The sequence below is a fragment of the Bos indicus x Bos taurus genome, chromosome 26 (assembly GCF_003369695.1).
Source record: "Bos indicus x Bos taurus breed Angus x Brahman F1 hybrid chromosome 26, Bos_hybrid_MaternalHap_v2.0, whole genome shotgun sequence".
NCBI classification, from domain to species: domain Eukaryota; kingdom Metazoa; phylum Chordata; class Mammalia; order Artiodactyla; family Bovidae; genus Bos; species Bos indicus x Bos taurus.
The window spans coordinates 36,541,178-36,554,746 of record NC_040101.1 but is presented as its reverse complement, the minus strand read 5'-3'; the positions used below and the strand labels follow the sequence as shown (position 1 = coordinate 36,554,746).

The window sequence follows — 13,569 nt, the reverse complement described above, 5'->3', positions numbered from 1 at the left end:
GAGAGTCAGCTTACCTCCCGTGCCTGGCATGCTGGTCCCACCGGGGTCATTTGGATGTGGAGCTGAAGGTGGATGATAGCCAATCACCAGGTCAATTGTGGCCTGGGTAGAAAAATTCATTGCAGATAGAATCAGTGCAGGGCATCAAAATGCTTCAGACACAACACAAATCAATTCAGCAGCAGTAACAGTTTTCAAAGGAGTGAGCAGGGGGATGGGAAAGTGAGAAGAGAGAGAGAAGGGTGACACACCCTCCTTGTCTTCCCAAACACGAGCCCAGGTGAACTGGAAACACTTGCAAAAGCAGGTACCAGTACAGGCTGCCAAGTGTATTATTGCTAAGGGGCAGCCTCATAAACCGGAGGAAAGCTATGACAAGCAAGCAAGAACTTGTCACGAGCCTCCTTCCTAGGCTGTAGATGGCCTCCAATCACAGAATGACAGTCCCAGAGGCTCATTCTAAGTGATTAAGGTTTTTGTTCACTCACTGACATCTTTGCTAGTTGCTAAAATTAATTTTTACACTTCTTTCCAAAAAGATTTTTATGTGGCTAACAAAAAGTAATAGAATAATGTGATTCATAAAATGGGGTTCAAAAAGGGGAAACAAGTCTGATGAAAGAGGAAACAAATAGGCAAAATATGAAACTGAACATAAGTACCACTCCTCTTGCATTAAATATGACCCCAAGTTGGCTAGAAGCCAAGGGAAGTAGAAGAACAGAAAATGTTACATAAACTTTCATTATCAGAAAGGAAGAAACATACTAAACTCATTATAGGAAATAAAATTATGTCCATTTAAAAAATCTGAGTTAAATTTCTCATGTGGAGCATTATTTTAGTGCAGAGTTTCCTATACTTTCATATTTAGTGAACTGATAAAATTTCAAAAGAGTTTGCTAATGGGACTCAACATTGGGTCACTAATTTTATTTTGTCAAACGCATGCCCACAACTACCATCTACTGGTATAAGCATTTCACAAAATAAAGGATCTCAACAGCAAGAATGAGGATGGATAAATCTCAGAATAAAAGATGTCCTTTGAAAATAAGAATGGGGCACACTCACACTCTACCCAGGTTATCAGATAAAATATAGGACATAAAACTGGGGACATACCTATCCTACAAAATGACTCATTGTTTATCTGAAATTCAAATTTAAATGCGCATCTCCCACGCTTTCATTTGCTGCTACTTTTGCTACACCTGGTAAACTCTAACACACACACATTCATTATGTATTGCCCTGCTTTTTCCCACCTGTCTAGTCATCAGTGAATATTCCCACATGGATCAGCACATTCTTTGCCAACTTAGGAACTATAACCTGGGAGACACTGAACAGGAAAGCAAATGATGTCTCTGGCAGCAGTCTCTTGGCAAATACAGAATTGGAAGAACAGTGTCTCATGGCTACAAGTGAACAATAGGAAAACTGAATGCAATGAGGAGCTCAACTGCCAAACTTAATCCAAGAATTCAACCTTCAAACCCTAGAAGAGTCCATGAATGGCTTGACCATCAATGGTTTCCCAATAACCTCAGGATTCTCAGAGGTGCTGAAGGCCCCCTAATAGGGGTGAGATGATACCAGGGGGCCAGGACCTTACACTTCCTTACTCCATTCAATCACCACAGTTCTGCCATTTCAGGGTTCTACATACACTTGCCTTCTCTGCTTTAAAGAGAAGAAAAATACCCAGAAACATCACTGCCTTGTTACATCTTCCCTTAGTATCATTTCTGACAGTCAGGTTTTGGGTAGATAGATGAGAGCTGACATTCTGAATCCACGTTTTATGATTAAAAGCAAACCTATACGTTTTGGAGACTAGACTAGCAAAACCGACGTTCCTAATGGGCATTAACGTATTCTTGCCTACAGGGAGGGCCTCTTTTACTTTAAACTTTCTCCCATTTGCCCAGACTCCCACCCAAAATAAATTGTTCGGAAAATGAAGGCATCAGAGGTTAACAAGGCAAGCTTTATGAGTGCTTGTTAGCAATCTTAGAAATCTGATTTAACTGGTGGCTCAGTAGCAAAGAGTCCACCTGCCAATGCAGGAGACATGAGTTTGATCCCTGGCCCAGGAAGACCCCACGTGCTGCAGAGCAACTAAACCCATGAGCCACAACTACGAAGCCTGTGCTTTAGAGTCTGAGAAACACAACTACTGAGCCCATGTGTTGCAAGTACTGAAGCCTGGGCACCCTAGAGCCTGAGCTCAGCAAGAAGAGAAGCCACTGCAATGAGAAGCCTGTGTGCCAAACTACAGAATAGCCCGCATAGCAGTGAAGATACAGCACAACCAAAATATAAATAAGTACACTTTTTTTTTTTTTTAATCTGAGAGTTGTGATACTTGAGTCAAATTTTTTATAGCACATTTCAGAAAGTCTCTCTCTCTCTGCTGGTCTCATATCAGACAATATCAGTGTATACTTATTTAGAGAGGCTGTGATCAGAAAACATTCAGCTGCCAATACAAGTATAAAAATCATGATATGAACATCTTGATATTCTGGTCTAATATTAATGAATTACCTTCTACAGAATGTTTCAAAGTGTGTCTGACACACGAGCTACACTCACCACACAAATGTTAACACCTAAGTGAATACGCACAGAGCTGTACCAAGCGAGGGTCCCACTCGAGCTATAGGATTCTGCCACAGAAAATCAAGTTTATCTAACCTGCAGTATTGTCAGTAAGAGTATAGGATGAGGCCATATCATTTGCAAATACACCTATTTACCTCAAAAACAATAGGTTTGTATATGTGTGTTTGTGTGTGTAGTGAGCTAATTATAATGTCACACTTATCTTAATGAATCTTTGTGCTTAACCATCTCACTCCAAAGCCATTCAACAAGAGGGAAATGCTCACCCCAGTCTCTTGTCCCCTTTCGTTTAGCAGGGAGACCAGTTTGTAGGGCAGTGATCTGCTCTGGTCACCCATCAGGTCCTTCAGGGCTATGGTGGCCGTGCCAATTAACCTGCAGGGAAAGAGAAAGCACAAAGTAAACTACATAAGAGGCGTATTTCCATTTATTCATTGGACCTCCCAATTCTCTTACTGTTCATATGTCATCATTAAAAATCACTCATAATGAAACGTGGGCCATTTTGTGCTCTCCTTAGCAGGATATTTTGACAGCAATCACATATTAGCTATTACTTCTCCATAACAAGCAGTCATTTCAAGAATCACACTATGATGCCTGTGAAATTTCAAGTCACAAATGAAATCAATGGGTGAGAGACAAAGCCCTGAAGAATCCAGGGAGAGAGAAAAATAGGACAAAATTTAGGCATTCTTCTGCAATGGAAATTTCAAAGAACTCATAAAACATTGCCTACTCGAGGGTGGGACGATATGAGAAAATAGCATTAAAACATGTATATTACCATATGTAAAATAGATGACCAGTGCAAGTTCGATGCATGAAGCAGGGCACTCAAAGCTGGTACTCTGGGACAACCCAGAGGAATCGGATGGGGAGGGAGGTGGGTGGAGGTTTCAGGATGGGGGGACACCTGTACACCCGTGGCTGATTCATGTTGATGTATGGAGAAAACCACCACAATATTGTAAAGAAACTAGCCTCCAATTAAAATAAATTAATTTAAAACAAAAAACAACAACAACAAAAAACTGCCTACTGTAAAAAACATCCCAAGTTGACCTTCTTGAAGTGTAAATAGGTTGCTAGTTTACTGACGGGGGAGCTTGTTAACCAAATGCTATGGAGCATCATTCAAAAGTTGGATGTGTGTACTTATCTCTCTTCCAAGACCCAAGGGACTATATTCAGCCTCTACCACTTAGCCATCCACCTCTTGTATTTTTTTGTTATATTCATTCATTAGTTTTATTCATTCGTTAGTGATAACATACAGTATATTTGCCTTTTTCTCTCTGACTTTTTTCACTCACTAAGCATAATACCCTCTAGGTCTGTCCATGTTGTGCAAATGACAAAATTGCATTCTCTTTCATGGTTAACATTCCATTGAGTGTGTGTGTGTGTGTGTGTGTGTGCGCGCCACATCTTCTTTAGTCATTCATCGGCTGATGAACACTTAGGTTGCTTCCATATCTTGGCTATTGTAAATAATACTGCTACAAACATGGGGGTGCAGATATCTCATTGAATTAGAGTTTTTCTTTTTTTTGGATATATAGCCAAGTAAACTTGCTGGATCCTATGGTCGCTCTATTTCTAGTTTTTTGAGGAACCTCCCTGCTGTTCTCCATAGAGCCTGCACCAATTTACAATTACAACAGCGTACTGGGCTTCCCTTTTCTCCAGATCCCTGCCAACATTTGTTACCTGTGATCTTTCTGATGACGGCCATGCTGACAGGTGTTGAGTGATATCTCACTGTGGTTCTGACCATCTACCTCAGTGCACACAGCATACTGGTGCGGAAGTACACCTGTGTTTCTCCTCACCAGAGTAAAGCTCCTCGAAGTGTTTCCTGTTGTTCATTACTCTAACCCCAGAGCTTGGGACATAGTTTTTTTTATTAATAGAAATTTACTGAATGAAGGAAAGAAACATTTTTTGTAGTTAGGACACATGATCAAAAAACAATTTTAGAGAACACACAACCCCAGGGAGTTAGTCAATACAAAAGTGTAACCTGTGAAATACGGTCTGTAAATTGGAGGTTATAAAGTATTACATGATATAAGAGTGGGTGAATTGAAGGAGATCCTTTCGTGAGTCAAAGTCGCTCAACTGATTCCAACTCTTTGCAATCTCATAGACTATACAATCCATAGATTTCTCCAGGCCAGAATACTGGAGTGGGTAGCCTTTCCCTTCTCCAGAGGATCTTCCCAACCCAGCGATCAAACCCAGGTCTCTCGCATTGCAGGCGGATTCTTTACCAGCTGAGCCACAAGGGAAGCCCAAGAATACTGAAATGGGTAGCCTATCCCTTCTCTAGCGGATCTTCTCGACCCAGGAATTGAACTGAGGTCTCTTGCATTGCAGGCAGATTCTTTACCAACTGAGCTATCAGGGAAGCCCTTTTGTAAAATGTAATCAAAAGCAAAGAGAGTCCAGGGGTGTGCTCTCAGTATAGATACTGAAAAAGGAAAACAGACATAGTAAGAATTTTTAGATGTTATTTACTTATATCTTGTCTATATTTGCAGTGACTTATACCAACCAATAGCAGATATGATAGCATGGAATATCATTAGAATAAATGAGAAAGCTAAACATCAAGTCTTCAAAACGACACAAGAAATTCCTTATATCGAAAAACCCATTGTGAGGAAACTCTAGTTGAGAATAAAAAAAAGCTTTGGGCTTTCAGGCAAAAACAAATTAAAAAATGTTCCCCCTGTGGAGAAATATTCATTGTATTTAAAAATGTAGTACATTTCCTTTTAAAAATCAGGAAGTGAAAGTTGATGTCAACATAGATACATTATTTTTAAACTGACATATATCTGTATTCTCCTCCCCGACTCGGACCTCAGAAATTGGACCAGATTGTAGATATGGGTTCTGTCATCCAACCACATATGTCCAGTGACTCGGAATAAGTGACTTCACTTTCTGTGCATAGGTATATTGTGCTGTGCTTAGTCACTCAGTCGTGTCATATTCTTTGTGACCCCATGGACTGTAGCCCACCTGGCTCCTCTGTCCATGGGATTCTCCAGGCAAGAATACTTGAGTGGGTTGTCATGCCCTCCTCATAGATATACTGCACAAGACCAAAGATTGCGATGGCACCCTGTATCACAGAATTTACCCAACAGTGTGAACCATTTGCACATGGTTTCTTGGAAGAGTGCACCAACTTGGACCAGACACACAAACAACATTAAATCAACCATGATGGGTTCTCATCTCTTCTAATATCACAAGTAGAGTCAGTTAATGACAATGGAAAAGAAAAATTTTGCTTCCAGAAGATTAAGAGTGAACTTTTCAGCCCTTTTAGGTCAATATAGACATTCTCTCTGTTAATGCTGAGAATTGATGGGACCTTTACAGAGTAATTTTTCAGATCAGTATGTTCATTCAGTATGTTAGTTTGCTTTTTTATTTTAACATGAGTATGTTCTCTTCTCACTTGGATTTTTATTTTCCTGATATATTGAGGACAAGAGGCTGTCCAGGACTCCATTTCCACCTGATGAAACAGGGAATCATCACACAAAGTGAGACCACTTGAAAATCTCTTCCACGTCTCCCTCAGCTGCACAGGGTGTGAGTTTTCATGAACTTTTCCCCATATTTTAAGACAGTAGGCCAAGGGGTTGGCCAACTTGTTTTGTTTTTTAAAAACAATAAAAAATTTTGAAAACTTTCTCCAAACATACAATACATACAGATGGCCAACACATGAAAAAAATGCTCAACATTAATTATTAGAGAAATGAAAATTAAAACTACAATGAGGTATCACCTCACAATGGTCAGAATGGCCATCATCAAAAAATCTAAAAACAATAAAAGCTGGAGAGGATGTGGAGAAAAGGGAACCCTCTTGCACTGTTGGGAATGTAAATTGATATAGCCACTATGGAAAGCAGTATAGAGATGCCTTTAAAAACTAGGAATAAAACTACCATATGACCCAGCAATCCCACTAGTAGGCATATACCTCAAGAAAGCCATAATTGAAAAAGACACATGTATCCCAATGTTCACTGTACCCCTAATCGCAATAGCCAGGCCATAGAAGCAACCTAGACATCCATCAGCAGATGAATGGCTAAAGAAGTAGTGGTACATGAATACAAAGGAATATTACTCAGACATAAAAAGGAAAGAATTTGAGTCAGTTGAAATGAAGTGAATGAACTTAGAGCCTGTTGTACAGAAGGAAGCAGATCATAAAAAGAAAAACAAATATCATATATTAACACATACATATGAAATATAGAAAAAAAAATAGTACCGATGAACCTATTGCAGGGCAGGAATAGAGATGCAGACATAGAAGACAGATTTGTGGACACAGTGGGGGAAGGGGAGGGGAGAACAAATCGAGATAGTAGCACTGACGCATATACACCGCTGCTGCTACTGCTGCTAAGTCGCTTCAGTCGTGTCCGACTCTGTGCGACCCCATAGACGGCTGAATAAAATGGGAAACCACTGTATAATGCAGGGAGCTCAATCAGGGGCTCTGTAATGACCTAGAGGGGTGGGATAGGGTGGGTGGCTGGGAGGGAGGCTCAAGATGGATGGAATGTATGTATACTTATGGCTGATTCACATTGTTATATGGCAGAAACCAACAAAACACTGTAATTATCCTCCAATTAAAAATAAATTGAAAATAATAGAGCCCAACAATGAGGAATTTGAATAAGAAATTGAAATGTCATTTGTCAAATGTCTGATGGAAAAATCAATCAAGTGGAATTATTTACTTTGGTAGCCAACTGTGATAGCCTGAAAAGATATGTTTTTGTTCCTTCAAAGTAAAATTAAAGTTAGAAAATGTTCAAGTCTAAAAAATGTGACAACTACAAGTTTAAAAGCTATATAACTGGTACTCACCCTGAAAGACATGGAAACAACAATAGATTTTCTTCCTCATGCTTCCATGATTCATAACCTAACTTTATGATTAAAATCATAATACTGTACATTGAACATGTACTAATCTGCTTTCGCTAAAGCTTAAATGACCTGAATCTTTATTAACAATATATAATTCCCAGAACAAAACAAAAAACACATGATGGACACTGCTGAAGTAGAAAACGGGCTGGTCTGGAGTTGGATGGAAATTTATTAACATCCACCCCAGGTCAGTAGGTGCATAATATGCTACTGGAGATCAGCGAAGAAGTAACTCCAGAAAGAATGAAGGGATGGAGCCAAAGCAAAAACAACACCCAGTTGTGGATGGGACTGGTAATAGAAGCTAGGTTCAATGCTATAAAGAGCAATATTGCATAGGAACCTGGAATGTTAGGTCTATGAATCAAGGCAAATTGGAAGTGGTCAAACAGGAGATGGCAAGAGTTAACATCGACATTCTAGGAATCAAAGAACTAAGACGGACTGGAATGGGTGAATTTAACTCAGATGACCATTATATCTACTATTGTGGGCAGGAATCTCTTAGAAGAAATGGAGTAGCTATCATAGTCAACAAGAGAGTCTGAAATGCAGTACTTGGATGCAATCTCAAAAACGACAGAATGATCTCTGTTCGTTTCCAAGGCAAACCATTTGATATCACGGTATTCCAAGTCTATGCCCCAACCAGTAACACTGAAGAAGCTGAAGTTGAACAGTTCTATGAAGACCTACAAGACCTTCTAGAACTAACAGCCAAAAAAGATGTCCTTTTAATTATAGGGGACTGGAATGCAAAAGTAGGAAGTCAAGAAACACCGGGAGTAACAGGCAAATTTGGCCATGGAATACGGAATGAAGCAGGGCAAAAGCTAATAGAGTTTTGCCAAGAGAACACACGGGTCATAGCAAACACCCTCTTTCAACAACACAAGAGAAGACACTACACATGGACATCACCAGATGGCCAACACCAAAATCAGACTAATTATATTCTTTGCAGCCAAAGATGGAGAAGTTCTATACAGTCAGCAAACACAAGACCAGGAGATGACTGTGGCTCAGATCATGAACTCCTTATTGCCAAATTTAGACTTACATTGAAGGAAGTGGAGAAAACCACTAGACCATTCAGTTCAGTTCAGTTCAGTCTCTCAGTTGTGTCCAACTCTTCACGTCCCCATGAACTGCAACACGCCAGGCCTCCCTGACCATCACCGACTCCCGGAGTTCACTCAGACTCACATCCATCGAGTCAGTGATGCCATCCAGCCATCTCATCTTCTGTCGTCCCCTTCTCCTCCTGCCCCCAATCCCTCCCAGCATCAGAGTCTTTTCCAGTGAGTCAACTCTTCGCATGACATGGCCAAAGTACTGGAGTTTCAGGTATGACCTAAATCAAATCCCTTATGATTATACAGTAGAAGTGAGAAATAGATTTAAGGGACTAGATCTGATAGATAGAGTGCCTGATGAACTATGGATGGAGGTTCGTGACATTGTACAGGAGACAGAAATCAAGACCATCCCCAAGAAAAAGAAATGCAAAAAAGCAAAATGGCTGTCCAAGGAGGCCTTACAAATAGCTGTGAAAAGAAGGGAAGTGAAAAGCAAAGGAGAAAAGGAAAGATATACCCATTTGAATGCAGAGTTCCAAAGAATAGCAAGGAGATATAAAAAAGTCTTCCTCAGTGATCAATGCAAAGAAATAGAGGAAAACAATAGAATGGGAAAGACTAGAGATCTCTTCAAGAAAATTAGAGACACCAAGAGAATATTTCATGCAAAGATGGGCTCAATAAAGGACAGAAATGGTAGGGACCTAACAGAAGCAGAAGATATTAAGAAGAGGTGGCAAGAATACACAGAAGAACTGTACAAAAAAGATCTTCACGACCCAGATAATCACGATGGTGTGATCACTGACCTAGAGCCAGACATCCTGGAATGTGAAGTCAAGTGGGCCTTAGAAAGCATCACTATGAACAAAGGTAGTGGAGGTGATGGAATTCCAGTTGAGCTTTCAAATCCTGAAAGATGATGCTGTGAAAGTGCTGCACTCAATATGCCAGCAAATTTGGAAAACTCAGCAGTGGCCACAGGACTGGAAAAGGTCAGTTTTCATTCCAATTCCAAAGAAAGGCAATGCCAAAGAATGCTCAAACTACCACACAATTGCACTCATCTCACATGCTAGTATGGACAAGGCAACGGCAACCCACTCCAGTACTCTTGCCTGGAAAATTCCATGGACGGAGGAGCCTGGTAGGCTGCAGTCTGTGGAGTCCCTAAGAGTCGGACACAACTGAGTGACTTCGCTTTCACTTTTCACTTTCATGCATTGGAGAAGGAAATGCAACCCACTCCAGTGTTCTTGCCTGGAGAATCCCAGGGACAGGGGAGCCTGGTGGGCTGCCATCTCTAGGGTTGCACAGAGTCAGACACAACTGAAGCGACTTAGCAGCAGCAGCAGCACATGCTAGTAAAGTGATGCTTAAAATTCTCCAAGCCAGGCTTCAGCAATACGTGAACCCTGAACTTCCAGATGTTCAAGATGGTTTTCGAAAAGGCAGAGGAACCAGAGATCAAACTGCCAACATCTGCTGGATCATCGAAAAAGCAAGAGAGTTCCAGAAAAACATCTATTTCTGCTTTATTGACTATGCCAAAGCCTTTGATTGTGTGGATCACAATAAACTGTAGAAAATTCTGAAAGAGATGGGAATACCAGACCATCTGACCTGCCTCTTGAGAAACTTGTGTGCAGGTCAGGAAGCAACAGTTAGAACTGGACATGGAACAATAGACTGGTTCCAAATAGGAAAAGGAGTATGTCAAGGCTGTATATTGTCACCCTACTTATTTAACTTATATGCAGAGTACATCATGAGAAACGCTGGGCTGGAAGAGGCACAAGCTGGAGTCAAGACTGCCTGGAGAAATATCAATAACCTCAGATACGCAGATGACACCACCCTTATGGCAGAAAGTGAAGAGGAACTAAAAAGCCTCTTGATGAAAGTGAAAGTGGAGAGTGAAAAAGTTGGCTTAAAGCTCAACATTCAGAAAACTAAGATCATGGCATCTGATCCCATCACTTCATGGGAAATAGATGGGGAAACAGTGGCTAATTTTATTTTAGGGGGCTCCAAAATTACTGCAGATGGTGATTGCAGCCATGAAATTAAAAGACGCTTACTCCTTGGAAGGAAAGTTATGACCAACCTAGACAGCATATTAAAAAGCAGAGACATTACTTGGTCAACAAAGGTCCATCTAGTCAAGGCTATGGTTTTTCCAGTGGTCACTCCAGTGTTCTTGCCTGGAGAATCCCAAGGACGGGGGAGCCTGGTGGGCTGCCGTCTATGGGGTCACACAGAGTCAGACACAACTGAAGCGACTTAGCAGCAGCAGCAGCATGTATGGATGTGAGAGTTGGACTATAAAGAAAGCTGAGCACCAAAGAATTGATGCTTTTGAACTGTGGCGTTGGAGAAGACTCTTGAGAGTCCCTTGGACTGCAAAAAGATTAGTCCTGGGTGTTCATCAGAAGGACTGATGTTGAAGCTGAAATTCCAGTACTTTGGCCAACTGATGTGAAGAGCTGACTCATTTGAAAAGCCCCTGATACTGGAAAAGATTGAGGGCAGGAGGAGAAGGGGACAGCAGAGGATGAGATGGTTGGATGGCATCACCGACTCAATGGACATGGGTTTGGGTGAACTCCAGGAGTTGGTAATGGACAGGAAGGCCTAGCGTGCTACAGTTCATGGGGTCACAAAGTCGGACATGACTGAGTGACTGAAATGAACTGAATACCACTAACAATTTGAACTAGATATTCTTTGTTTTGGGGAGCTGTCCTGACCTTGTCAGGTGTTCAGCACCCCTGGCCTCTACCTACTAGAACATGTCTATAACATTGCCAGTTGTCCCCTGGTGAAACATCACAGGTTGAGAATCATTGGATTGGACAAATTTTGTTCTAGACCTAACTCAGTGTCCCAGCTTCCTTTGAGATCTTGGCTAAGTCACCCAAATCTGAGCCCTCTTCATTATCTGCAAATGAGTAGGTTGAAATAATTCCTCACACACTTTTTAGCTCTGGAAGTCTGCTACTGGCTTACACATCAATGCTCCTAAAGTGAAAGTGAAAAGTGTTAGTTGCTCAGTCCTGTCCAACTCTCAGCAACTCCATGGACTGTAGCTACCAGGCTCCTCTGTCCATGGGATTTCCCAGGGAAGAACACTGGAGCGTGTGGCCATTGCCTCCTCCAGGGGATCTTCTCAACCCAGATCTCCCACATTGCAGGCAGATTCTTTACTGTCTGAGCCACCAGGGAAGCCCCATCAATGTTCTTGTGTATGTCTATTCAGAAGACTATCTCATGTTACATATTTCTCTTAAAGGCTTTGTTGATTTGTACGGGTTGGGGGGTGGGGGGTGGGGGTGGGAAATATCTAGAATATCTCCATAATGAACAATCCAGAATAGTAGGCAAGCTTTCTGCCTTCAAAGGTATTGGTCTATAACATTAGGAGTCAAATGTAGATTCCCACAGGGTGTCAGGAGGAAAGGTGAGGCCAATAACAGAAATGTGGGATACAGTGAGTGTTAGGTAAGACAATAAGGAGTGATGGGATTGTGGTTAACTGGGGAGAGCAGGCTTGCCTAAAACACAAAGCCATCTGCTGGCCCTTTATGGCCCTGAAAGGTTTTACAGCCTCCATTCTGACTCATCCAATATCTGCTCCTTTTCCTTCCCCATGAGAGGGTGTAAAGGGTGGAACACATAACAGACCAGGAATGGAACGAAAATTTAGCAAATCACAAAGTCTGACCACAATTCCTTCCTCCAGGAACCTTTAGTCTCCTTTCTTAAGATTTGCTTTTTCATTATAAAATTCTTAGGTTTGGGGGTCTGGGGGAAGGAGATGTGAAAGAAATCTTACATTTCTTTTTATGCAGTAAAGATGGTGTATGTTTAGATGAAAGCCTAGAAAGAGTTTAATCCCCCAAATATTTTTCACAGTAGAGTGAGCCGAAGAAAAACGTAAATATTTACAACTTCTAAGAGATTTCACTGTAAGTTGAAGAACACATCCCCTATAGTGAGTCTGAACTCTAATAGGACTCTGAAGGCAAGGCTGGCCTGGCCTGTTTTCTATGATGTTGCCTGGATACAAAATACAGTGAGAGACTGGGAAATGATGACTTGGCCTCCTACACAGGGAATAACAGTTCAGTCGGACCACAAGCCAATTTCCTTTAAAGGCGGTGACACTAAACCAAAAGCCCTTTTTCTTTCATATTAGTAATGCTATAAATAAGCTAAAATGTTATGGTGTGACAGTAATGAGGAATCTTTGCCCTGTGTTTTCATAGAACAATACGAGTCTCCCCCATTGACTCCACCCAGCACTAAAACAGATGGACCACATCTCAAAAAGAAACTTTATAGTGAAAGAATCTCAAGGCTCTCCCCTTTCCCCGTGGAGTTGATAGACAGCAGATGAATTCTGAAATGAAGAACCAGTCCTGCTCCTATTCCTTCCAGCCCATGATCACTCATATAGTTTGTTGTTGGTTCTCTATGTGACATCAAACTCATTCTAAGCCATAGAAGCGACTACTTCAAAGTTAGATGTTAGGTTTGGGGGAAATGAAGAGTTTAAACCAGACAACTCAATCATGCAAGTGTTGGTCAAGAACTTTGTTTTCTTTCTTGTTGAAACTGAGTCTAGTGTGTTTAAAAGAGAAATGGAAAACATTCTCCCCACTGGCCTGAACGCAAATGTTAACAGCCGCATGCCACTGCCGTGAGTAACGGCTTTGCTGGCCGAGTTCTTAATCAGGGGAGCTCACATCTAGCAAGCTGTTCTGTGCACCAGGCCACAGCATAGGAAGGTTTACTGGAAATTCCCTCATGAAGGAAAGGAAAAATAAGTTGGAGGCTGGAAAGTAAATCACACACTGTTTCTGCTCCCTGGGGC

At 41.3% G+C, this 13,569-nt stretch overlaps 1 protein-coding gene across 5 annotated transcripts in view; it reads right to left on the bottom strand.

Moving 5' to 3' along the window:
- Positions 1-13,569, bottom strand: part of MYOF (myoferlin) — a 178,747-nt gene that overhangs the window by 123,887 nt on the left and 41,291 nt on the right. For all 5 annotated transcript variants that reach the window (XM_027529445.1, XM_027529440.1, XM_027529441.1 and 2 more), the window contains exons 4-5: positions 2,898-3,006; positions 15-102 (exon numbers count right to left, since the gene is read on the bottom strand). In XM_027529445.1, coding sequence (XP_027385246.1) covers positions 15-102; positions 2,898-3,006 — 197 coding nt within the window. The remainder of the gene's footprint in view (positions 1-14; positions 103-2,897; positions 3,007-13,569) is intronic.